Genomic DNA, 27,678 nt, shown 5'->3' on the forward strand with positions numbered 1-27,678 from the left:
TATTTTTAGTTGAATAAGGCTGGTTGTCCCTTTTTGGATTGTAAAAAGTATTTCTAGCAACTTTAAAAGATTTATCAATTACATTTCTTGGGTATTTTAAATCATTACCTATTTCATAAATTTTGGATATTTCCTCATCTATGAACTCAGGACTACAAATTCGTAAAGCTCTCAAAAACATTGATGAGAAAACAGACAGTTTGACTCTATCTTGATGCGAAGAATAATAGTGGACATAGGAACAGTTATTTGTAGGTTTTCTGTAAATTTTAAATTTGAATTCATTATTACCCTTAATAATTAAAACATCTAGAAAAGGCAATGAGTCATTTTCTTCAAACTCAACAGTAAAGTTTATAGAATGGGCTAAGCTATTTAATTTTCCAAGGAAATGGTGTATATCTACATTTTTGGGCATAAGACACAAAATATCATCAACATATCTGAACCATTTAGCTCTATTAGGGAGGATTGTGTTAAGCAACCTTGTTTCAAAAAATTCCATGTATAGGTTACTAAGAACAGGTGAAAGAGGATTTCCCATTGCCATACCAAACTTCTGAGTGTAAAACTTATCATTAAATACAAATTTTGCATCAACAATGCAAAGTTTAATAAGTTTAATGATAGTAGGAACTGGCAATGGTAAATCATAGTTAACGAGTTCTTCAGATAAGAAACTTAATAAATCATCAACAGGAACTTTCGTAAACAAGGAAGTAACATCAAAACTAACCATGTTAAAATCATTTAAGTCAGTCAAGGAGCTTAATTTATCAACCAAGTCTATGTTGTTTTTAACATTAAAGTTAGAAATTTTGCCAACAATAGGGCTCAAAATATCAACAAGCCATTTGGATAATTTATATGAAACTGACCCTATGGAGCTAATAATTGGTCTGACTGGATTCCCTGGTTTGTGTGTTTTTATTAGTCCATACATGTAAGGTAAAGATGGATTAGTGGAAGTAAATTGTTTGACTAATTCATCTTTGCCTTTCAGTAGAAGTTTTATTGTTTTATTGAAATTGCTGTTAACCGTCTCTAGGGGATTTTTCCTAAGTTTAGAATAGGTTTCAGTATCATCTAAGAGATTATTCATTTTTTCTTGGTAATCATTTTCTTTCATAATTACTATTGCATTTATTTTGTCTGCTTTAGTAAGGCGCAAATTTTTATTGTTATTAAGTGTATCATAAGACTTAAAGAATCTTTGAGGGCAATTGGGAATGTTTGGTTTTAACATAGAGCTGTATACCATTCCCTTACTAATATTAATTTCATCAGAGGATAAATCAGAAAATTTTTCAAAGTTACAAAAGGCTTTTGCAATTTCAACATTATTAAGTTTTTTTGAAGTTGCAAAACTTAGGCCAAAACCTAGAGCAGCAGTTGTATGTTTGTCTAAAATTTCATCTGATAAGTTTATTACAAAATTGTTATTAGCATGCTTTGTCCAATCACTATTTTCAATTAAAATGTCTAATTTTCTTTGTAGTTTGCTCTTGAGTTCATTACAAATTCTTCTGAGTTTATTATAGCAATGATCCAACATACTGTGTTTCCATTCTGATGGAATGGCCTGATTAAAAGAGTATTTTTTGTTTCTCAATATTTTGAATGCTTCCTTCTCCTGTATTTTAGTTATTTCAATATGTTTCTGAAGAATAATTCTCATAATGAACTCAAGAGCAAACTACAAAGAAAATTAGACATTTTAATTGAAAATAGTGATTGGACAAAGCATGCTAATAACAATTTTGTAATTAACTTATCAGATGAAATTTTAGACAAACATACAACTGCTGCTCTAGGTTTTGGCCTAAGTTTTGCAACTTCAAAAAAACTTAATAATGTTGAAATTGCAAAAGCCTTTTGTAACTTTGAAAAATTTTCTGATTTATCCTCTGATGAAATTAATATTAGTAAAGGAATGGTATACAGCTCTATGTTAAAACCAAACATTCCCAATTGCCCTCAAAGATTCTTTAAGTCTTATGATACACTTAATAACAATAAAAATTTGCGCCTTACTAAAGCAGACAAAATAAATGCAATAGTAATTATGAAAGAAAATGATTACCAAGAAAAAATGAATAATCTCTTAGATGATACTGAAACCTATTCTAAACTTAGGAAAAATCCCCTAGAGACCGTTAACAGCAATTTCAATAAAACAATAAAACTTCTACTGAAAGGCAAAGATGAATTAGTCAAACAATTTACTTCCACTAATCCATCTTTACCTTACATGTATGGACTAATAAAGACACACAAACCAGGGAATCCAGTCAGACCAATTATTAGCTCCATAGGGTCAGTTTCATATAAATTATCCAAATGGCTTGTTGATATTTTGAGCCCTATTGTTGGCAAAATTTCTAACTTTAATGTTAAAAACAACATAGACTTGGTTGATAAATTAAGCTCCTTGACTGACTTAAATGATTTTAACATGGTTAGTTTTGATGTTACTTCCTTGTTTACGAAAGTTCCTGTTGATGATTTATTAAGTTTCTTATCTGAAGAACTCGTTAACTATGATTTACCATTGCCAGTTCCTACTATCATTAAACTTATTAAACTTTGCATTGTTGATGCAAAATTTGTATTTAATGATAAGTTTTACACTCAGAAGTTTGGTATGGCAATGGGAAATCCTCTTTCACCTGTTCTTAGTAACCTATACATGGAATTTTTTGAAACAAGGTTGCTTAACACAATCCTCCCTAATAGAGCTAAATGGTTCAGATATGTTGATGATATTTTGTGTCTTATGCCCAAAAATGTAGATATACACCATTTTCTTGGAAAATTAAATAGCTTAGCCCATTCTATAAACTTTACTGTTGAGTTTGAAGAAAATAACTCATTGCCTTTTCTAGATGTTTTAATTATTAAGGGTAATAATGAATTCAAATTTAAAATTTACAGAAAACCTACAAATAACTGTTCCTATGTCCACTATTATTCCTCGCATCAAGATAGAGTCAAACTGTCTGTTTTCTCATCAATGTTTTTGAGAGCTTTACGAATTTGTAGTCCTGAGTTCATAGATGAGGAAATATCCAAAATTTATGAAATAGGTAATGATTTAAAATACCCAAGAAATGTAACTGATAAATCTTTTAAAGTTGCTAGGAACACCTTTTATAATCCAAAAAAGAGCAACCAGCCTTATTCAACTAAAAATATGTTGGTTCTCCCTTACCATGAAAACTTGGTTGATATGCCTTCTCTTCTTAAGACTTTTAATATTAAAGTTGTATTCAAAAATCTTGATACAGTAAAAAAACTTTTGATTAAGAATTCCCCCCAAAATGCTGATGGATGTGTCTATAAGATTCTTTGTAAACTTTGCGATAAAGTTTATTACGGTCAAACTGGTAAAAATCTCGAACTAAGATTAAAACAACATAAATATAGCATTAGAACTGGACAAGATTCCAATGCTCTATTTATTCATGTAAGAGATTTTAACCATCCAATTGATTTTCAAAAAGTTGAGAAAGTAGTAACAAGCAAGTCCATGGTCGACAGGAATATAATTGAATCTTGTTTCATAAAAAGCAGTTTTGACAATAATATGAATATTTCCTTTGGTTTATATAAATTAGATCCATTTATAATTAATAGAATTTGGGAAGAATTTAATAATACACTGGACAAATAAATAGCTTAGTATAGGGGTGAGTTTTGCAAAGGACCTATCCAAGTTGGCTCGCCGCGCGTCACTTGTTTAACCGTTGTGGGATCTGATAGTGAGGTGCTGGCCGACCCCTTATATAGCTTCCTTGGATGCTTCACTTTCATAGTTCCTTGATAATGTGAGTAGTCACGAAAGCGCTTGGAATTTCTCTATTCTTTCAGAGTGGTTGTTTTGCATATTTTGAAATCACCTGTTTACTGTGATCTTATTGCATATATATATATATATATATATATATATATATATATATATATATATATATATATATATATATATATATATATATATATATATATATATATATATATATATATATGTATATATATATATATATATATATATATATATATATATATATATATATATATATATATATATATATATATATATATATATATATATATATATATATATATATATATATATATATATATATATATATATATATATATATGTATGGAAAAAATCACAATAAAACTGTACATTAAGAGCTAAACCTTTGTATATCATACGGTGAACATTGAATATAAGAAGTTAGAATTTTGCAAGACTTACTTGCCCTCTCACATGTTCATGAGACAAAGAAAAACCACAGCAATTTGCCAGAGTGCAAAACATTTAACAGGCTTCCATTTTCCACTTTTGTGGGGCGACTCTAGTTACTTTATCAGCTCCTTTTGGTTTCATTATATTTCATAACTGAATGTACTCATCTAATTTGAACTTTGGTGGTCAAGTTATACCTGGAGGGATTTCAGGGGTTAACTCCCCCGTGGCCCTGTCTGTGACCACGCCTCGTGACTAATTATTCTGACTCTACTAACAACCAGCTTTCGTTATCCTTGGCTTCTACTGTCTGTCATATCCACTCATAAAACTGCGTATGATGTTTGCCATCACTACCACGTCATCTAGATTCACTTGCTCACTGGTGATGGTATTCTCCTTAGAAAAGTCAATAAGCAGACAACTTCCTCTAGCAAGTAAAAGAAAACACAGAGAGGAAGATGACGAAGACACAATAAAGCGCGTATCATAACAACGTTTCGCTCAAGGAGACACAGCATCAAGTTTCTTTCTCGAGTAAAACATTATTTTGATAAATGTCACTGTTTCATGTGTCATTCCTGTCCTCCTCCTCCAGCAGGTCATTCATGAATACGAGAAACGCCAGAGGGCGCAATTTTCTTCTGCAGTTCATCACTTCCACCTTTTGTTATTGTTGTTGGTTGTAGTCTGTTCCTTGCTTCTTGTTCTTATTGTTTTCTCATCGTCCTTCATCTCTTCTTCTTCTTCTTCTTCTTCTTCTTCTTCTTCTTCTTCTTCTTCTTCTTCTTCTTCTTCTTCTTCTTCTTCTTCTTCTTCTTCTTCTTCTTCTTCTTCTTCTTCTTCTTCTTCTTCTTCTACGTTCACCTTCTGTCTTCTGTTACTCAGTAATTCTTACATCTACTTCGATCCTTTTCCTGCTGTTATTAGTACCTGTTGCAATTGTAAATGAGTCTCTGGTATGGTACTATGTCAAATACTTTCTTATGGTCTAGGAAAACGCAGTCTGCCAGTCCATGTCTTTCTGACTTTATTTCCATTACTCTGTGCTGTAGAACTTTAGGATATGTCCATGATTTTAAGGTTGGATGTCTCTTGTTGACTTCATTTCTTCCTAGATTTTGTACTTCCCACCTATTCATTGTTCTTGTCAGCTCTGCTAGCTAATAAGTCAGTGCTTCTTGTATATTCCTAGTTTTGTATAGTGACCATATTTGTATTTTATTTATTTGGCAGCTGAAGATCCTTGCTCTGACTTCACACATTTCTCCTGTTTGTTTCTTCACGACTGATGATAATATTCCGTTTAGTCACCTTGTTTTTTCTGTATCTAATTCTCTTAAGTTCCCTGCCACCTCCATGTCTTTTGGGCTAATTTCCACCAATCTCTGATCTCCACCCATTTCTTTTTTCCTCATTCTAGCATCTTCACCGATTCCTTGGTCATGGCTTCATTAAACCTTTGGTTCAAATCTTCACTTACCTTCTTTCATCCTTTGTAAAATGTACCCCATATTTATTAAATATAATTACTTATTCTCTTACTATCGTCTTCCATCTTATGAAGCAACGCTTCAGTTTCAGATTGGTTTTGGCTTTCGCTGATGTGCCTCTGTCTTCTTGTATTCCTCTTTTCGTTTCCATCTGAATAATCTTCTTAGCTCAGTTCTCCGTTCTCTGCCATCCTTCCCATTCTTTACACTTTTCTTGCTCTTCAGTTCTTGCCTTTTGCCTCTGCTTGTACATCCAAGTAAACCACAGGCAGGCAGCCTCTGTTTTGCATTCTTGTTCCACTACACTTCCCTGCGTATGTTCACTAGCTGGAACCTCCAATGTTCTCTCCCACTGCTTCCCATCCAGGAAACTTCTCACCCTTTTGTAATTTTTCTCTTTATTTTTGTCCTGCCATTTTATTTTCAGTTCCCATCTTCATCAGAAGCAAATTCATGAGACCCTTTGGGCACTGACTTCATTTGTTTAACAAAATCTCTACTTTGAGCAAAAACTTCACCCAATTTTGTTAGTTTGTCTGCCATGTTAGCATAAAAAATTTCTCACTTCCGTCTTTTTCGGTTCATTCCGCCGACTTTCTGCTTTTGTGTGTAATTTCACTTTCTCCTAATCTATTTCCATGTGATTAAAAAATGATTATTATCAGTAGTTCGGTCTTTACAATATCTTACTCAGACATGTTACTCTTCGTAGCGCCCCTTCCAGAGCGTGTGTTTGCGTGTGGTTGACTAAGTGGATGGTAAGTGGCGCCACTGTAAAGTACTCTTGCTGTGGAAGGTGGCACCTCCTCCCAGGTCCTCTGGGTGCAAATGCAACACCGAAAAACAGCAGCCAGAGGATAATAATGCGTCAGGTCAACAAGACTTCTTCCCCCGTGCGAATGTTCTTGTGTGTCTAGTGTGAGTGTGTGGACCCATGAAGAGTGAAGAGAGAGGATTGACTTCATCAAGGAGATGGTAGTGTGGGAATGGCCATCCTATCCCCCCCCACACACACACATACTCATCCCTCGCAACACCTGCATGACTCAGTAACTATCCGAACGTTCCATTTTGTTGCATAATATATTCTTTTAGCACATGAATTTGTACAGGGTTAGATAAAGAGCTTATACCTATATTTACATGAGAGGAGCTGTTACCTACCTTAGATCATTCGAAATCCTTCTTAACATTCTCTCTCTCTCTCTCTCTCTCTCTCTCTCTCTCTCCCTCTTTCACTCTTTCTCTCCTAGTATCTCCTCGGGTACACTGTCCTCACATACACCATAAACATGTGGAGCCAAAAGCAGTAAGTCTGACACTACAAAGGCCAGAGTTTTTTAATGTTTAGTCGACGAAGGGACGAAGGAGGCTTCCAGATTTTTGGCCTCCCATTTAAGATATTATGTGTGTTTTTAGGCCGAGGTCTAATGCGCCCCTGCCCTTGTTCCTGCCCCTGCCCCCGTCCCTGCCTTTGTGTCCCCCCTGTCCCTCGTGCTACTGATGACACAGTGCCTGATATTCCTCTCCGGGGAGACATATTTCACAGTGGACGGGAGAGCAAGGATAGCAGGAGCTAAGGGAGGTATATATATATATATATATATATATATATATATATATATATATATATATATATATATATATATATATATATATATATATATATATATATATATATATGTATATATATATATATATATATATATATATATATATATATATATATATATTTATATATATATATATATATATATATATTTATATATATATATATTTTTATTTATTATCACACCGGCCGATTCCCACCAAGGCAGGGTGGCCCGAAAAAGAAAAACTTTCACCATCATTCACTCCATCACTGTCTTGCCAGAAGGGTGCTTTACACTACAGTTTCTAAACTGCAACATTAACACCCCTCCTTCAGAGTGCAGGCACTGTACTTCCCATCTCCAGGACTCAAGTCCGGCCTGCCGGTTTCCCTGAATCCCTTCATAAATGTTACTTTGCTCACACTCCAACAGCACGTCAAGTATTAAAAACCATTTGTCTCCATTCACTCCTATCAAACACGCTCACGCATGCCTGCTGGAAGTCCAAGCCCCTCGCACACAAAACCTCCTTTACCCCCTCCCTCCAACCCTTCCTAGGCCGACCCCTACCCCGCCTTCCTTCCACTACAGACTGATACACTCTTGAAGTCATTCTGTTTCGCTCCATTCTCTCTACATGTCCGAACCACCTCAACAACCCTTCCTCAGCCCTCTGGACAACAGTTTTGGTAATCCCGCACCTCCTCCTAACTTCCAAACTACGAATTCTCTGCATTATATTCACACCACACATTGCCCTCAGACATGACATCTCCACTGCCTCCAGCCTTCTCCTCGCTGCAACATTCATCACCCACGCTTCACACCCATATAAGAGCGTTGGTAAAACTATACTCTCATACATTCCCCTCTTTGCCTCCAAGGACAAAGTTCTTTGTCTCCACAGACTCCTAAGTGCACCACTCACTCTTTTTCCCTCATCAATTCTATGATTCACCTCATCTTTCATAGACCCATCCGCTGACACGTCCACTCCCAAATATCTGAATACGTTCACCTCCTCCATACTCTCTCCCTCCAATCTGATATTCAATCTTTCATCACCTAATCTTTTTGTTATCCTCATAACCTTACTCTTTCCTGTATTCACCTTTAATTTTCTTCTTTTGCACACCCTACCAAATTCATCCACCAATCTCTGCAACTTCTCTTCAGAATCTCCCAAGAGCACAGTGTCATCAGCAAAGAGCAGCTGTGACAACTCCCACTTTGTGTGTGATTCTTTATCTTTTAACTCCACGCCTCTTGCCAAGACCCTCGCATTTACTTCTCTTACAACCCCATCTATAAATATATTAAACAACCACGGTGACATCACACATCCTTGTCTAAGGCCTACTTTTACTGGGAAAAAATTTCCCTCTTTCCTACATACTCTAACTTGAGCCTCACTATCCTCGTAAAAACTCTTCACTGCTTTCAGTAACCTACCTCCTACACCATACACTTGCAACATCTGCCACATTGCCCCCCTATCCACCCTGTCATACGCCTTTTCCAAATCCATAAATGCCACAAAGACCTCTTTAGCCTTATCTAAATACTGTTCACTTATATGTTTCACTGTAAACACCTGGTCCACACACCCCCTACCTTTCCTAAAGCCTCCTTGTTCATCTGCTATCCTATTCTCCGTCTTACTCTTAATTCTTTCAATTATAACTCTACCATACACTTTACCAGGTACACTCAACAGACTTATCCCCCTATAATTTTTGCACTCTCTTTTATCCCCTTTGCCTTTATACAAAGGAACTATGCATGCTCTCTGCCAATCCCTAGGTACCTTACCCTCTTCCATACATTTATTAAACAATTGCACCAACCACTCCAAAACTATATCCCCACCTGCTTTTAACATTTCTATCTTTATCCCATCAATCCCGGCTGCCTTACCCCCTTTCATTTTACCTACTGCCTCACGAACTTCCCCCACACTCACAACTGGCTCTTCCTCACTCCTACAAGATGTTATTCCTCCTTGCCCTATACACGAAATCACAGCTTCCCTATCTTCATCAACATTTAACAATTCCTCAAAATATTCCTTCCATCTTCCCAATACCTCTAACTCTCCATTTAATAACTCTCCTCTCCTATTTTTAACTGACAAATCCATTTGTTCTCTAGGCTTTCTTAACTTGTTAATCTCACTCCAAAACTTTTTCTTATTTTCAACAAAATTTGTTGATAACATCTCACCCACTCTCTCATTTGCTCTCTTTTTACATTGCTTCACCACTCTCTTAACCTCTCTCTTTTTCTCCATATACTCTTCCCTCCTTGCATCACTTCTACTTTGTAAAAACTTCTCATATGCTAACTTTTTCTCCCTTACTACTCTCTTTACATCATCATTCCACCAATCGCTCCTCTTCCCTCCTGCACCCACTTTCCTGTAACCACAAACTTCTGCTGAACACTCTAACACTACATTTTTAAACCTACCCCATACCTCTTCGACCCCATTGCCTATGCTCTCATTAGCCCATCTATCCTCCAATAGCTGTTTATATCTTACCCTAACTGCCTCCTCTTTTAGTTTATAAACCTTCACCTCTCTCTTCCCTGATGCTTCTATTCTCCTTGTATCCCATCTACCTTTTACTCTCAGTGTAGCTACAACTAGAAAGTGATCTGATATATCTGTGGCCCCTCTATAAACATGTACATTCTGAAGTCTACTCAACAGTCTTTTATCTACCAATACATAATCCAACAAACTACTGTCATTTCGCCCTACATCATATCGTGTATACTTATTTATCCTCTTTTTCTTAAAATATGTATTACCTATAACTAAACCCCTTTCTATACAAAGTTCAATCAAAGGGCTCCCATTATCATTTACACCTGGCACCCCAAACTTACCTACCACACCCTCTCTAAAAGTTTCTCCTACTTTAGCATTCAAGTCCCCTACCACAATTACTCTCTCACTTGGTTCAAAGGCTCCTATACATTCACTTAACATCTCCCAAAATCTCTCTCTCTCCTCTGCATTCCTCTCTTCTCCAGGTGCATACACGCTTATTATGACCCACTTCTCGCATCCAACCTTTACTTTAATCCACATAATTCTTGAATTTACACATTCATATTCTCTTTTCTCCTTCCATAACTGATCATTTAACATTACTGCTACCCCTTCCTTTGCTCTAACTCTCTCAGATACTCCAGATTTAATCCCATTTATTTCCCCCCACTGAAACTCTCCTACCCCCTTCAGCTTTGTTTCGCTTAGGGCCAGGACATCCAACTTCTTTTCATTCATAACATCAGCAATCATCTGTTTCTTGTCATCCGCACTACATCCACGCACATTTAAGCAACCCAGTTTTATAAAGTTTTTCTTCTTCTCTTTTTTAGTAATTGTATACAGGAGAAGGGGTTACTAGCCCATTGCTCCCGGCATTTTAGTCGCCTCATACGACACGCATGGCTTACGGAGGAAAGATTCTTTTCCACTTCCCCATGGACAATAGAAGAAATAAAAAAGAACAAGAGCTATTTAGAAAAAGGAGAAAAACCTAGATGTATGTATATATATATATGCATGTGCGTGTCTGTGAAGTGTGACCAAAGTGTTAGTAGGAGTAGCAAGATATCCCTGTTATCTTAGCGTGTTTATGAGACAGAAAAAGAAACCAGCAATCCTACCATCATGCAAAACAATTACAGGTTTTTGTTTCACAGTCATCTGGCAGGACGGTAGTACTTCCCTGGGTGGTTGCTGTCTACCAACCTACTACCTATATATATATATATATATATATATATATATATATATATATATATATATATATATATATATATATATATATATATATATATACATATGTCGTGCCGAATAGGCAGAACTTGTGATCTTGGCTTAAATAGCAACGCTCATCTTGCCATATAGGACAAGTGAAAATTTGTGTATGCAATAATTTCGCCAAAATCATTCTGAACCTAACGAAAAAAATATATTTCACTGTGTTTGTTTAATATTGAATTATTGTAAACAAATCTAAAATATATTTAGTTGAGTTAGGCTGAAATAAATTGCGGTTGTTATAATAAGGTTAGCTAAGTTTTCTAAGTTCTTTTTGGTGCAAAATTAGAAATTTTTACACCAACATTAATGAAAAAAAATATATCTTTAAACGTATAAGAGAAAATTTTCGAAAGGACTTAATTTTAAATGAGTTCTTGCTAATTGACCAGTTTTACATATTCGGCACGACATATATATATATATATATATATATATATATATATATATATATATATATATATATATATATATATATATATATATATATATATATATATATATATATATATATATATATATATATATATATATATATATATATATATATATATATATATATATATATATATATATATATATATATATATATATATATATATATATATATATATATATATATATATATATATATATATATATATATATATAAACAATAATTAGCAAGAACTCATTTAAAAATTAATTCCAATCCTTTCTGAAATTTTCTCTTATACGTTTAAAGATATATATTTTTCATTATTGTTAATGCAAAAACTTATAATTTTCACCAAAAGAATCTTAGAAAACTTACCTAACCTTATTATAACAAGAGCAATTTATTTTAGCCTAACCCAACTAAATATATTTTAGATTTGTTTACAGTAATTTAATACTAAACAAACACAATGAAATACATTTTTTTCGCTAGGTTCAGAATGATTTTGGCGAAATTATTGCATACATAAATTTTAGCTTGTCCTATATGGCAAGATGAGCGTTGCTATTTAAGCCAAGATCGCAAGTTCTGCCTATTCGGCACGACACACACACACACACACTCTTATATATATACATATATATATATATATATAATATATATATATATATATTTATATATATATGACAACACTGCGACTAGCCGAGGATTCGATCCCATGTCGCTTTTGGTCCGCCTCCTGGTGAGCGAAAAATCACATGACGCTCTAACCCACGGGACCACGCAATCCTACAAGAATTAAGGACCCAACAGAGTTAGGTGTTTTACCTTGATCCGAGGACATATTGTGGTGTGGGTGCCTCTGAGCTAATTTCATTCTACTCCCAGTTTGGTGTACTAGCCTCCACGAGCCGTATATATAATATTGTGACCACGAACGAGTGGTATTTAGCAATAACAACACTGCGACGAGCCGAGGATTCGAAACCATGTCGTTTTTGGCTCACCTCCTGGTTAACGAAAATCACATGACGCTGTAACCCACGGGACCATTCGTTCGTGGTCACAATAATATATATACTGTTCGTGGAGGCTAGTACACCAAACTGGGAGTAGAATGAAATTAGCTCAGAGGCACCCACACCACCGTATGTCCTCGGATCAAGGTAAAACACCTAGCTCTGCTGGGTGCTTGATTCTTGTAGGATTGCGTGGTCACTACTTCCAGCCTTCTCCTTGTTGCAACATTCACCACCCATGCCTCACACCCATACAAGAGCACTGGTGTAACTATACTCTCATACATTCCCTTCTCTGCTTTCATGGATAAGTTCTTTGTCTCCAAGACTCTTCAGTACACCACTCACCTTTTTCACCTCGTCAGTTCTATGATTCACCTCATCTTTCATAGACCCATTTGCTGACACGTCCACTCTCAAATCTCTGAATACATTCACCTTCTCCATAGTCTCTCCCTCCAATCTGATATCCAGTCTTCCGTTACCTAATTTTTTGGTTATCCTCATCACCTTACTCTTTCCTATATTCACTTTTAATTTCCTTATTTTACATACCCTACCAAACTCATCAACCAGCTTCTGCAACTTCTCTTCAGAATCTCCCAAAAGTACAGTGTCATCAGCAAAGAGCAACTGTGACAACTCCCACTTTGCGTTAGATTCTTTATCTTTTAACTCCAAACCTCTTGCCAACACCCGAGCATTCACTTCTATTACAACTCCATCTATAAATATATTAAACAACCACTGTGACATCACATATCCCTGTCTAAGGCCTACTTTTACTGGGAAATAATCTCCCTCTCGCCTACATACTCTAACGTGAGCCTCATTATCCTCGTAAACACTCTTCACTGCTTTCAATAACCTACATATATATATATATTATTTTGCATACAATAGTACACTGTACATGCAATGGTGTACCACTGAGGGAGTTCTCAGTGTTCACTGCCAGCTACGAACTACCTCCCTCCCTCGGATCAAGCAAGGATTGCACCCCAAGACAATTTCTAGCACCCCCGCTGGTTGAGGGGGGAACGAGATCAGGTTCTCTAAGGACCGTAGAAATGGGATTCAATGCTGACCATTAATCTAGACATGGTTTTGTTTCCTCGGGAAGGTTGATTAATGGACGGGTGAGCAGCAGCGAAGGAGAAGACATTGTTTGTGTGATGGCAAGTGATGGTGAGAGACAACGAAGATTTTAGCTTAAAATGTCCTCGTTCCAAAATGGAGGTCCTACACTTACAACAGAGGTGAAGCACTCACAACTGAGGTGGAACGTTCATAACAGAGGTCGTGCACTCACAACATAGGTGAAACACTCACAACAGAGGTCGTACATTCACAACAGAGGTCGTACACTCACAACAGAGGTCGTACACTCACAACAGAGGTCAAACACTCACAACAGAGCCCAATTCTCAGCATCTCTTCCTTTACCCATGCATGAACCTACTCCTTGGAGCCTCATTCTTCTACTCATGCATGGACAAACCCAACTGACTTCCTAACACCTATTATTTTTCATTTTCAGTTCCTCTTCACTCTCTCACTCTCCTCAGCACACTTTTTTCCTTTTCCAGGCAGGTATTCTCTCTCTCTCTCTCTCTCTCTCTCTCTCTCTCTCTCTCTCTCTCTCTCTCTCTCTCTCTCTCTCTCTCTCTCTCTTTCTCTTCTGCAGGTTTTCTTCCTGTCTTACTACTCGCACCAATTTGTGAGGGGCAAGTGACAAGTTCCTTCCTGATCTGTCATTATCAGGATGCAGGGTCCTGCCTCCAGCACTGCCACCTTCACCTGGCACCCCCACCATCCTCCAGTACTACCTCCATCACCTGGTACCCCCACCATCCTCCAGCACTACCTCCATCACCTGGTACCCCCACCATCCTCCAGCACTACCTCCATCACCTGGTACCCCCACCATCCTCCAGCAATATATATATATATATATATATATATATATATATATATATATATATATATATATATATATCTGGAGAGTTGATGTACTAGCATTCGTGAGAATACTACTACTACTACTACTACTACTACTACTACTACTACTACTACTACTACTAATAATAATAATAATAATAATAATAATAATACAAATAAATGGACATACTACAATTGTATATATAAGGCCAAGTTATAGAATAACACAGGGATGTGAAGGATGAGGGGGAGTATAACAATACAGAATAGAGGGGATGGGAAGGGCAGGGAATGGGACGATAGGGTATTGAAATAAATAGACCCGAGGGGTGAGGATAGTTTCCCCTCGCCCTCATTACAGGTGTGTGTCAGCCCTGGAATATTGTTTATATCTGTTTTGTTTCAGCGGCTGACGGTGCCTCTAACAGGTATTATATACACTGGAGAATTGTGTATGTGTGTGTATGTGGGGGTTGGGTAACATTGTGGATACTAGAGGGTAACATTATGGTCACCTTGTGTTAACACTGTGGTAACCAGTTGGCAACACCGTGGTTACCAGCCGGCAACACCGTGGTCACCAGCTGGCAACACCGTGGTTACCAGCCGGCAACACCGTGGTCACCAGTTGGTAACACTGTTGTCACCAGCTGGCAACACCATGGTCATCAGCTGGCAACACCAGGGGTCACCAGCTGATACACAGATGGGAGTGTCTGAGGTTCCTCCCTGACGTCTCCTCCTCTCCACACATTCCTCTCATATTTCTCCTTTATGAACACTCCCCAGTCTCCTTCAGGCACATGAAAATCTAGCTGGACGCTGTACAATGAATTATTATTCCCGGGCGAAACTTTTTATATATCATAAATAGAGACGAAACGTATCATTAGATCTTTAAAGTAACTCTTAAGAATTACATTCTTCTCAATGTTCCTCCCCCCCCCAAAAAAAAAATATACATAATCTTCAAAAGTCTTCTCAAACGAAAGTAGAAGAGAATATTTTTGTTAGCAAAGTCACTGGGTCAAAAGAATGATAATCTGTGTTAAGTATCAAGAAACAGTCTCGTAGTATACATATATTTTAGGCTAAAAACTAAGACTGAGTCTTAGTCCACAAGGATGTCTACCTACCTGGAGGGTATTCCGGGGATCAACGCCCCCGTGGCCTGGTCCATGACCAGGGCCGTCAGTATTTATGATTTTTTACTCCTTTAACACATTCGTAGTTTGTACTCTATTTTAAATCAAGATTTTATCAAGCCGATAGCGTCTTAACACAATGTCACGTCTCTTCATAAGCCGATATTCACCTTATGTTTCTTAATTTGTTGTGTTTATATTGTATTCAAAGAGAAGCGCCAAATCTCTAAGTAGTAAGTAGAGGGTGAGCAGATTAATTAATGCCAGGTTGAGGTCACAGTTGGTGTTAGACGTGACCTGGAGGTGACGTGTGACCTCTCTACCAGTGGTAAATAATCTCCACTGTTAACTACTGGTCTGGCATTGATGATGATGTAGGCGTTAAATCAGGTTTTAGACAGACTGATTTGGACGAAGTCTCGTCCTTCAATTAGGGCGACATATCTAGAGTTCACAGACTTCGTTTCCTGGACAGTGTGTACCACACACTAGTGACCATAATTCAGAATCATGAAAAAAAAAATAGCTTCAAGGAGTACACATACTGTCAGAAACTCACGAGAAAGAGAAGAACGGGTACTTCCACAAATATACATAGAGACAGACACATAAATAATGAAAATTTAAACTGGGACGTTGTTTTAAATACTAAATATGGACACCAAAGGTATAGCTAATCTCCTGTAGTTACAGTACAGAAATACACAAATATATACACTGGTACACATGCATGCAATATATCCTAAAAATATAACATCCAATCCCAAATGTATGAGTATCACATTGGAAGTTTAGCTCGGATGTAGAGCCGGGCTGTAAACATGCACCATGCCTAGCCAAAGAGACTAGCTTTCGTGATTTACCTTAAAATAGGTGTGTTAGGATCACAGACGTTCTTGGTAAACACCCTGTGGCTATTTACACGGTGCTCATGCCTCTCCAAAGTCTTTAGATGCATGACCGAGTCTCTTAGCTAGTTCGTGCATGACCTCTTTAAATATAAGCGTGTCGACATTCTGTCCCAACATGTAGAAAAGAAACCAGTCGCCCATCTTGCTCTTCCTCACGATGGTGTTTATAACTTCTTTGTTGATGAGACGGAAGCGCAGACACAGTAGGTAGGCTCTCATCCGCGGGCTGAGGATGATCATGAGGCGGTAGAGCAACACGAAGAACGTCAGAAACACCAGCAGGAGAAACCAGAACCACAGAAAGATGTAGATTTTCTCATTGACGATGTTGATAGGAAGGATGCAAAGGGAGTCGTATCTCTCGAGCTCTCCAGAGGTACCGAACTTGCTGAACGAACACTTTGTCATGCGTGGGAACACGAAGATCATGGGGTCGATCCGAACCTCCTGGTCGTCTTCCATGAACTTAATGACGTCTAACCCGAAGGTGAGAAAGGTGTTGCCCAGGAAGCGATCGATGAGGAACATCTGCCCTGCAACACATGGAATACAAGAATTAGCCACAGATAAATGTAAAGTAAATAAGTAATATCTATTTAGAGCTGAATCAAGATACAAGACAGGCAACCATGGCGATATAAACAAAATAGGCTATACAATTTAGCTGAATCGCTCTGGAGAATGATTAATAAGGTGACACGGGATATATTCACAGAAAGGCGCATATCTCTTAGTGTATATTCATTGATAGTTTTATATAGTGTATATACATTGTATATACATTGCTAGTTTACTCCAGGAATTAAAGTAATCTTAAGTTGTGGTGAACACGAGGCATGCAACTTTGATGACCCTTCGTGTAATTGAAAAGCTTCAATCCCACGTAATCAACTAACAATGATAGAAAAGACGTAAAATAAAAGTATTGTGAATTGACAAAGACACAGTTGGTTGATATGGTTTTAAACCTATCTACTGTACGAGGCTCATTATGGCTGCATTTCACCGGTACACCATCAATTAAATCCTCCCCCATATATATATATATATATATATATATATATATATATATATATATATATATATATATATATATAGATATATATATATATATATATACTGATAAGATATAAATAATCTCCATCATTTTGAGGTGATCTCTGCTACTGTGGAGGAAAAAATATGACAGGTGCCCAACTCAAAACCTGAAAAAATTGTCTTCTGATATTAAATGAAAAATAAATGACAGGTAAAGGCCTAAATATTAACTCATATTTTTGTGTATTTAATGGAGTAACAATATCAGTAAAAAATAACTTGTGTAAACACAGATATGTGTCACTATGTGTCAGTAAACAAGTGCAATACAATCCCATCTGACCTGGAAAACGAGAGAAAGATTTAGAAAACGAGAAAAAGATTTAGAAAACGAGAGAAAGATTTAGAAAACGAGAAAAAGATTTAGAAAACGAGAGAAAGATTTAGAAAACGAGAGAAAGATTTAGAAAACGAGAGAAAGATTTAGAAAACGAGAGAAAGATTTAGAAAACGAGAGAAAGATTTAGAAAACGAGAAAAAGATTTAGAAAACGAGAGAAAGATTTAGAAAACGAAAGAAAGATTTAGAAAACGAGAGAAAGGCTTGGAAAACGAAATGAAAGTTTGGAAAACGAGAGAAAGACTTAGCAAATGACAGAAAAAAATGGAAAATGTGAGAGAGAGATTTGGCAAACGAAAGGAAGGCTTGGAAAATAAGAGAAGAGGTAGAGAAGTTTTGAGGAGTTAGGAAGTAGGGATGGTACTGTAATGAGGAGGAGAAGGTATAGTGAGGAGAGGAAGGGGAGAGAGAGAGAGAGAGGGAAGTAGAGGAAAAAGCTTGAAAAAAAGGGGGGAGACGGAAAGAGAGAAAGATAAAGAGAGAGAGAAGGGACGGGGAGGGGGAAGGGTTTTGGGAAAATAGTTGTTGCAAATTCTATACAGTAATAAAAACTGGTATTTCAGCCGAGATAATTGTTGGACGGACAAACCTTCAACAACAACAACAACAACAACAACAATATATATATATATATATATATATATATATATATATATATATATATATATATATATATATATATATATAAATATATATATATATATATATATATATATATATATAAATATATATATATATATATATATATATATATATATATATATATATATATATATATATATATATATATATATATACATATATAAATATATATATATATATATAAATATATATATATATATATAGATATATAGATATATATATATATATATATATATATATAGATATATAGATATATATATATATATATATATATATATATATATATATATGTGTATATATATATATATATATATAGGGGCCCACCTCTGGTGTAAATTGTGGGACCCAAAGCCTCGGAGAAGTGGATAAAAAGGCTTCAAGGAAGAATATTTGTATTTCTTCCTGAAGCCATATATATATATATATATATATATATATATATATATATATATATATATATATATATATATATATATATATATATATATATATATATTATTTATCTTCAACAATTTATCTTGGGTATATTATAATATTCTAATATAATACTCACGTATATTCAACCTAAGATAATTATCTTAGGTTGAATATTCATGAGTGTGTTTATACCATCTGTATAATCTGAAGACTACACAGATGTTACGTTTGCAAAACCTAAACCAAAACTTGTTCAGTTTTTTGGTTTATTCGTGGAGATAATGCAATCATAGATACCGTATATTTTGGTCTCACACTTTGGTTTGATGAAGAGGGTCTCAGTGTGAGGCTAAAATGTAAGATACTCATAGATGTGTTTACATGATTAATAAAGGCAGATTGTCTGGCTTATTTCCATTTGGGTCCTTAAATTTTCTCCCCCAAGATGCAACTCTTACTCTAGTTAGCTAACACCCAGGTGCCTACTTATTACTAGGTAACTAGGGGCAGCTTGTGCAAGGAAACTTGCCCGACGCTTCCACTCGTTGTGGGATCGAACGTCAGTACTTCAGTATGTTAGAAGAAGGGGCTACCACTTGAACCAGGAGCACACATGTATTGTGTTGACAGCCTCACACCAGCCTCACTCATCTCCGGGGTTAAGAGGAGAGCAGCAAGGACTACATTACCATAACAAAACCATTTATTTCCAGCCTTCACAAACGAGGAGTCGTAGCTGTTTACACCGTGGGAACAACAGTTGCTCTCTCTCTCTCTCTCTCTCTCTCTCTCTCACACACACACACACACACAGTATTGTGCAACTACTCAGATCTCATTCCCTCTCTTCCTCCTCTAACTCTGCTCTCACTCTCCTACTTTCCTCTGTATTCCCCTCCATGCCTCCTTTTCCTCCTCTTCTCCCATCTCTTCCTCTCTCTCTTTCCCCCATCTTCCTCCCCTCTTTGTCCTCTTGACAGTATCGTCTTCCTAATTAGTCTCCTTGCAAGACTATTCCAATGTGAGAACAATGTCTCTTGCATTCGGACATAGATCACAACCCAACCAGCGTCTGCCACTGACACAATGCTCACTCATGTGACATTCCCCTCACACCCTAGCATACCTAACCTAACCTAGCCTAGCAGGTTAGGTTAGGTTAGGCCTGAGGGACTGATTACCTCTGCTTACACTGTCTCCTGTATATAGTTCTACAGTCTTCACATTATGTCCTTGTACTGATAAAGCCACTGGGTGGCAAAACGTCTACATGAACACCCGGATGTTGCAGATGTGTCTAATTCATAACCCGGGAGTGTCCAACACCTAAGAATATAAGAACATAAACACAAAACGTGAGAACATGAGAACTGAAGAACACTACAAAAGCTTTCTAATCAACAACAGAACAAATACACGAAAAGTACAAGTATTCATATGGACAATGTTTCGTTCAGTCGTGTGTAAATGGTTATCCCAGTGAAGGTTAGGCCAGATAAGGTTTGTCAGGAAACAGGACAAGTGTTTGCTGAAGCTGGTCTGAGTCATATGATGACCCTCAGCTGGAGCTTTTGGTCATTTGATCGAGACCTTGTGAAGGCTTGCTCTGTTGTATGTGGCAGCTTTATAATACCTGGCGGCATCACCTCGCCTCTCCAACCTCACCGGACGATGCTAGGCAGGTTCAACTCACACTCAAACAGTGCCACTCATGTTCCTACCCACCCAGCCCCACTCATTACATTAATGGTATACAATATCGACAAGTTTACAAATAAAACACCTTTGCAACACCTGGGTATCTTGATTCCGAAGACGTTCCGCCCACCACTGATAATTCCGTTACAACTGTAGTGACAACCCCATTAGCGTGCATCATAGTGAAGTGAAATTCATGAAAGAGCACTTAATCTGGATCCGAGGAAGGGGAGATTAGCTCTGTTTCCTGAAAGCAAGAACTCTTCACCAGCCTCAAGGCACCTTATTTAATAACACGACATACGACACACACACACACACACACACACACACACACACACACACACACACACACACAAATATATATATATATATATATATATATATATATATATGAGAGAGAGAGAGAGAGAGAGAGAGAGAGAGAGAGAGAGAGAATCTTAAATAATAAAAAACTATAAAGAATGTATTGAAAGAAATGGTTAGGTTCAAAGATAGTTTTAAAGACTGAACGTCACTATCACTCCAGATCAATTAACGCCTAGGTGCTAATCAGATCAATCAACACCTAGGTGTCAGTCAGATCAATCAGCACCTACCTGTCAGTCAGATCAATTAACACCTAGGTGCTAATCAGATCAATCAACACCTAGGTGTCAGTCAGATCAGTCAACACCTAGGTGTCAGTCAGATCAATCAACACCTAGGCGTTAGATCAATTAATACCTAGGTGCTAATCAGATCAATCAACACCTAGGTGCTAATCAGATCAATTAACACCTAGGTGTCAGTCAGATCAATCAACACCTAGGTGCTAATCAGATCAATCAACACCTAGGTGTCAATCAGATCAATCAACACCTAGGTGCTAATCAGATCAATCAACACCTAGGTGTTAGTCAGATCAATTAATACCTAGGTGCTAATCAGATCAATCAACACCTAGGTGTCAGTCAGATCAATCAACACCTAGGTGTCAATCAGATCAATCAACACCTAGGTGTCAGATCAATCAACACCTAGGTGTCAGTCAGATCAATCAACACCTAGGTGTAAATCAGATCAATCAATACTTAGGTGCCAGTCAGATCAATCAGCACCTACCTGTCAGTCAGATCAATTAACACCTAGGTGCTAATCAGATCAATCAACACCTAGGTGTCAGTCAGATCAATCAACACCTAGGTGTCAGTCAGATCAATTAATACCTAGGTGCTAATCAGATCAATCAACACCTAGGTGTCAGTCAGATCAATCAACGCCTAGGTGCTAATCAGATCAATCAACACCTAGGTGTCAATCAGATCAATCAACACCTAGGTGTCAGTCAGATCAATCAACACCTAGGTGTCAGTCAGATCAATCAACACCTAGGTGTCAATCAGATCAATCAACACCTAGGTGTCAGTCAGATCAATCAACACCTAGGTGTCAATCCAGATCAATCAACACATAGGTGCCATCAATTAACATCTAGGAGAAATCCAGTTCAGGTAATGCCTAGGTGCAACATCACACCTTGTCCGCTGGACAAAGCCCTTCTGCTGCACCCGTGGCCACCAGGCGGGTCTTACCTCCTGCAGGTTAATTAACGACGACTCTGCAATTAGAGTGGAGGTGATGATTAAGTCTGGGAACCCCTGGGTCGACAACTAATTTACCCTCTCTTGATCACTGAGCTGTTATCTTGAAGCTCAGGAGAGCAACTGTGGATTAATCTTTCTATTTCTCCGATGTTATGGTGTATAGATATCCGCGGCAGGTGAGATAGCACTAATCAGAGGTGCTCCTTCTCAGTTGCGAACGTGTCAGGCCAGATGGCACTAGCTAGAAGTATTCCTTTTAAGTTGCGAGCCTGTCATTCGAGATAGCGATAGTCAGAAGTGCTTCTTCTAAGTAGCGAGCCTGTTAGGCGAGACAGCGCCAGTTAGAAGTGTTCCTTCTAAGTTGCCCAACATGTATCTATCATTTGAGTGCGCTCACACTACTTATGTCTGTCATCTAACTGTACTACTATAAATAGCAAATGTGTGCCGTCGAAATACACTCAATTTGAGATAGAAAGCCACCTGGACAAGGCGGGATGTTCAGGTTAGTGGGTAAACCACCTGAAAACCACGAATGTGAATGATACTAACGCTTTTCTCTGCTGTCATTTTCACTTAGCAACAACTAAGTACCATAGAGTTAGTGATCTTTTGCGTGTTAGCATCTCAGAAAAAATCTATGATCCGAAAGCTATACTTAGTTATGTTGGAGTATCCTGGATTCAATTACAAAAAAAATATTATTGTACTGGGTTATCCTAAAGTAACCCTAAGGATATCTATCCTCCTGGAAGCCGCGGAAGCCTTCTAGATGCAGACCGTCGTAGGATTCACTTCGCTGCGATAGCTACACGGGATAAGACAAATTGTATTTCCATCTCATCTTGAAACTCTACACCCGGAATGTCAAGCAGGATGCTCGCCTCTCAATAGGGTTAAGAGACAATGCAGAGAGAACCTTTACTAACAGACAAAAGACTTCGTTCTAAACAGAGCTTGGTAAAGACTTGATAAAGCTCTGTTGAGAGCAAAATTCCTGTGTAAACAAAGATTTATTCTGCACTTCGTCGTCTTCTGTCATGTAACACCTCCGGTAAGCGCCACCAAGATAGCGTTTATAGAAATTATTTTGAAACTAAAAACTGAAAAAAAATGGATAAGCTTATCAAATCACGGAACGAGTGGGATTTAAACCCACGGCCAGTGAGTCATAAAATTTACAGGCCAGTGTTATTACGATTTCATGTCACGTATTAGGTAAATGCTATCGGGAAACGTTCACGGTTTCAGGAGCAGCGAGAGAAGGCTCCTGGAGAGCGAAACGTTGCCACAATAAAATGTCACATTAGTTGCAACTGTGTCCTTTTACCTAATAGATCTCAGAGAAGGTTGTAGAGTGACATCATGAGGTGTTCACACTGAAGGGCAATGACACGAAGAGAAGTGGAAATGACGACGAGCGTGTGAGGGTAGTATTGTTGACGGCAGGACAAGTCGTACCTCACACACACGCACACACACACACACACACACTCGGGGACCAACAGTTATAGACATACGAAAGAAACGCGACGAAGGCAGAAAACGTGGATTGAAAGAAGAAAACGAAGACTGACGGCAAAATCAAAACAAAACAGGAGATCATAATCTTTCTTCTCTATCTCTCTAAAACCTTCTATGCTCTTCCCCACCTTTCGTTAATTCCATTTCCTCCATATCTCGTATACAGAAAAGACACGTGAAGAAGCAGGTTTTCACAGGGAAAGACGTTTAGCTCTATGTAACGAAACATTGTCCCAATAAAACCTCTTGACAATCATGTGACTTTTGTTTACTATTGTTGGCAGTACGGCATCCAGCCACTGACATGCAGTGAGAACCTCACAGCAACCTGCTAAGGTCTGAGTTCCTGAGCTGAGTGTCGATGATCTGATCAGTTCACTGAGTGTCGATGATCTGATGCGTAAGACGAGGTACGGCATAATCAGACAATTTCACGAAATGGGAGATAATGACCCCATTCTCCTGGGATTCGTAGAGCAGTTTTTGCTAGACAGTATGCTGGAGGTCAGCATTTTTAATCGTAAGAAGGAATAGGAGGAGGAAGAGGAGAAGAAGAAGAAGAGAGGGGAAGGAGGAGGCAGACCCAAAACTGTACAGTGGAATTTATTTGTTGATGCTCAGGCTGGTTGTCGTCAGGTTTGTGCGAGAAAGCATTCACAAGCATATAAATAATATTTCAATGTTCTTTATATTCTTAAGCCCCCGTCCCTCACAGTCCATTCATTTCTTTCGTACCTCTCGTAGTTTCTTTCATCACCGCACCTTCAGTATCCTCTCCACCCCAACACCAGCCTCTCCCTACTTCCTTGCCATCACAAAATTTCAGCAGATCTTGTTTGGAGTCAGAATAGCGAAGAGAAACTTCTTTGAAAAGCAAAACTTGAGATGGGGTAAAGTTTGAACACGATTACTTAAGTTGAGAAGATTTTCTTTTGTCTAACAGTTAGTGCCTACCCGAGTTCCTTGTACCCAATGAGGCAATTTTACACGAAGCTTTAATGATTCCTTGTGAGAGACAGATGACCCACAGCACACAAAGAGACACAACCAGGAGGGAGTGTTTGTGTGCATGAGACTCATGCACATCTGTGTTCATTTATTGGGAAGACGTTCAGTGAACTGGTGACGTTTTCAGTTCAGTGCAGAGATTAGTACATACAAGAGACTGTGAAAGACGGGGGAATCAGTCATATAGCCTTGATAGAAGGTGTTCAGTTTCAAGTTTTATTTTTACCATAAAAGTTTCTCTCTAGTACCTATATATATCAGGACTCTTGACTCTTGACTCTCAACCAATACTTTCCTCTCAGTCATTGCATTTTCTCTAATCTGTTTCCCTGTTTTTACTCTATTCCTCTGTGTATTAATAATGCCTCAAGTAAATATCACAGCACAAGAAGGCAGTGAGGGAGCACAGATTTCTATTGGAAGAAAACCTTCGTACGTAATCCTTCCTTTGTCTGATTTGACTCAGTGAGAATATCAAGTATAGCCTGGTGTGTGTGTGTGTGTGTGTGTGTGTGTTTTGGGAGGCTGGTGGGATTACCTACTAAGGAATAAAATGTCTTCGGAGAGCCGTGAGGGATAGGAATGAAGGGATTTGAGAATGGGAGAGAAAGGGAGGAGTATTGAGAAGAGAAAGGGTGCTGAGGAGAGAAAAGAAGGTGATAAGGCAAAATTAGAAAGGGGTGAGGGAAGGGTGGAGGGTGTATCGTGTGTAGTGTGCGGGGAAGGAGTGTAGAGGTGTGAGGGGGAGATGTCTGAGGGAGGAGTGTGGGCGAGGTGTGTGAGGGAAGGGAGAGTATTAATCAGTACAGACAAAGTACTTCCTACCTTCACAAACTCCTCAATTACCACGATATTACCCCCTCTCTCTCCCTCCATCCTCACTCACTCTCCAGTTTTAGTGATTCCATCAATATATATGTTGTCGTCTGTTTCACTTATGGTAGTTGTTGCTGAAACTACCATTGCTGTTGTTGTTGCTGCTGCTAAAACTATTATTGTTGATGCTATTGCTGTTGTTATTGCTGCTACTGCTGCTGTTGTCATTGCCGCTTCTGCTGCTGTTGCCATTGTTGTTACTGCTACCGCTAGTGAGTGACATACACGGGCGTGTTGAGTGCAGTGATGGATTTACCTCTGTGTAATAGCACATAAGGGAGCGCACTCTTCACACAGACGCTACCGTGCTCAAATAATGAATGGCGCATTGCAGATTTTGGCAACCCCCTTCTTCACCCCCCCGGCCTTCCTTTACTCGCTTGCTGCTGTGTGCTACAGCCACGGCACTGTGACACAGATGGGGAGTCTAGCATTTGTCTCCTTATATCGTCAATGAGATACGTAAACTTAACGAGTGTGTGTGTATGTGTGTGTGTGTGTGTGCTCACCTAATTGCTCACCTAATTGTGGTTGCAGTTTTGTGTGTGTGTGCGTGTGTGTGTGTGTGTGTGTGTGTGTGTGTGTGTGTGTGTGTGTGTGTGTGTGTGTGTGTGTGTGTGTGTGTGTGTGTGTGTGTGTGTGTGTTGCTCAAGCAGCGGCAATAAATCGCAGCGCTTCGATTGAAACACAATTTAATTGAAAATCTCAGCGCAGTAATTGCCAGGTCACCCACGCTGTTACACCGAGGAACTTACTGTATATACACATTTTTCCGATCATCGCTTGTAATAATAATAATAATAATAATAATAATAATAATAATAATAATAATAATAATAATAATATTATTATTATTATTATTATTATTATTATTATTACATTTATGTGGTGGCGCTGAAGCTACAAGGGGAATGGAAAGCAAAAAACGTCTTTCTCGTCTTCCTCGACGTTAACGTCGTGGAAGACGCTTGTGACTCTCACCTCTGGCGTTGCTCCCGCTCAGCGGAATGCTTTGAAGTGGAAGGCACATCGTAGCCCTGACGATAGCCCACAATATTATCGTGAATAGGACATTTTCAACAGTTCCAGTATCCAAAACCGATCATGGCTGACGTGTAAGTCAAGACAAGGTGCCCAGCAGGGCCAGATACTGCCCACTGTCAGCGCCCGTAATAACGCCCACTGATTCACTGCGTAATAAAATGAAGTTATTGATAAAAAAAATGCCCGAGGGACTGGGTATCATCTGCAAGAATGCAGCTATTTCGAACAGTTTTTGGAACAGTGTGGAACAGTTGAAGGCCCAGCTTGGAACAGTTGAAGGCCCAGCTCATAACAGTTCAAGGCCCAGTTTGGAAGAGTTCAAGGCCCAGTTTGGATCACTTTGACTCAGTTTGGAACAGTTCAAAACCCAATTTAGAATAGTTTGGAACAATTTGGAACAGTGTGGCCCAGCTTGGAATAGTCTGGTCCAGTCTGGAGCAGTTCAAGCCCAGTCTGGAACATTATGACCCAGTAAGGAACAGTTTGGCCTAGTATGGAACAGTTTGGCCCAGTACGGAACAGTTTGGCCCAGTATAAAACAGTTTGGCCCAGTATGGAATAGTTTGGCCCAGTATGGAACAGTTTGGCCCAGTATGGAACAGTTTGGCCCAGTATGGAACAGTTTGGCCCAGTATGGAACGGTTTGGCCCAGTTTAGAACAGTTTGGAACAGTTCAAGACAAGGCCATCGCTGAGCTCGATGTTCTCGTATTCACACTAGTGTTCGAACTAAGCTTTTAGATGCACCACTACCCCCTCCCCCCACCCTCTCTCTCCTTCAGCGAAGTAACTCCCTTTTCCGCATATTCCTAAAAAAACTAGAAACCTTCAACAA

At 38.1% G+C, this 27,678-nt stretch overlaps 1 protein-coding gene across 1 annotated transcript in view; it reads right to left on the minus strand.

Annotated features, from left to right (window-relative positions):
• shakB (shaking B) overlaps positions 1-27,678 on the minus strand; it is a 576,504-nt gene that overhangs the window by 18,003 nt on the left and 530,823 nt on the right. Inside the window, exon 3 of the mRNA XM_070094664.1 lies at positions 16,565-17,145. Coding sequence (XP_069950765.1) covers positions 16,631-17,145 — 515 coding nt within the window. The 3' untranslated portion in view covers positions 16,565-16,630. The remainder of the gene's footprint in view (positions 1-16,564; positions 17,146-27,678) is intronic.

This window comes from Cherax quadricarinatus, chromosome 47 (genome assembly GCF_038502225.1).
Source record: "Cherax quadricarinatus isolate ZL_2023a chromosome 47, ASM3850222v1, whole genome shotgun sequence".
Classification (NCBI taxonomy): domain Eukaryota; kingdom Metazoa; phylum Arthropoda; class Malacostraca; order Decapoda; family Parastacidae; genus Cherax; species Cherax quadricarinatus.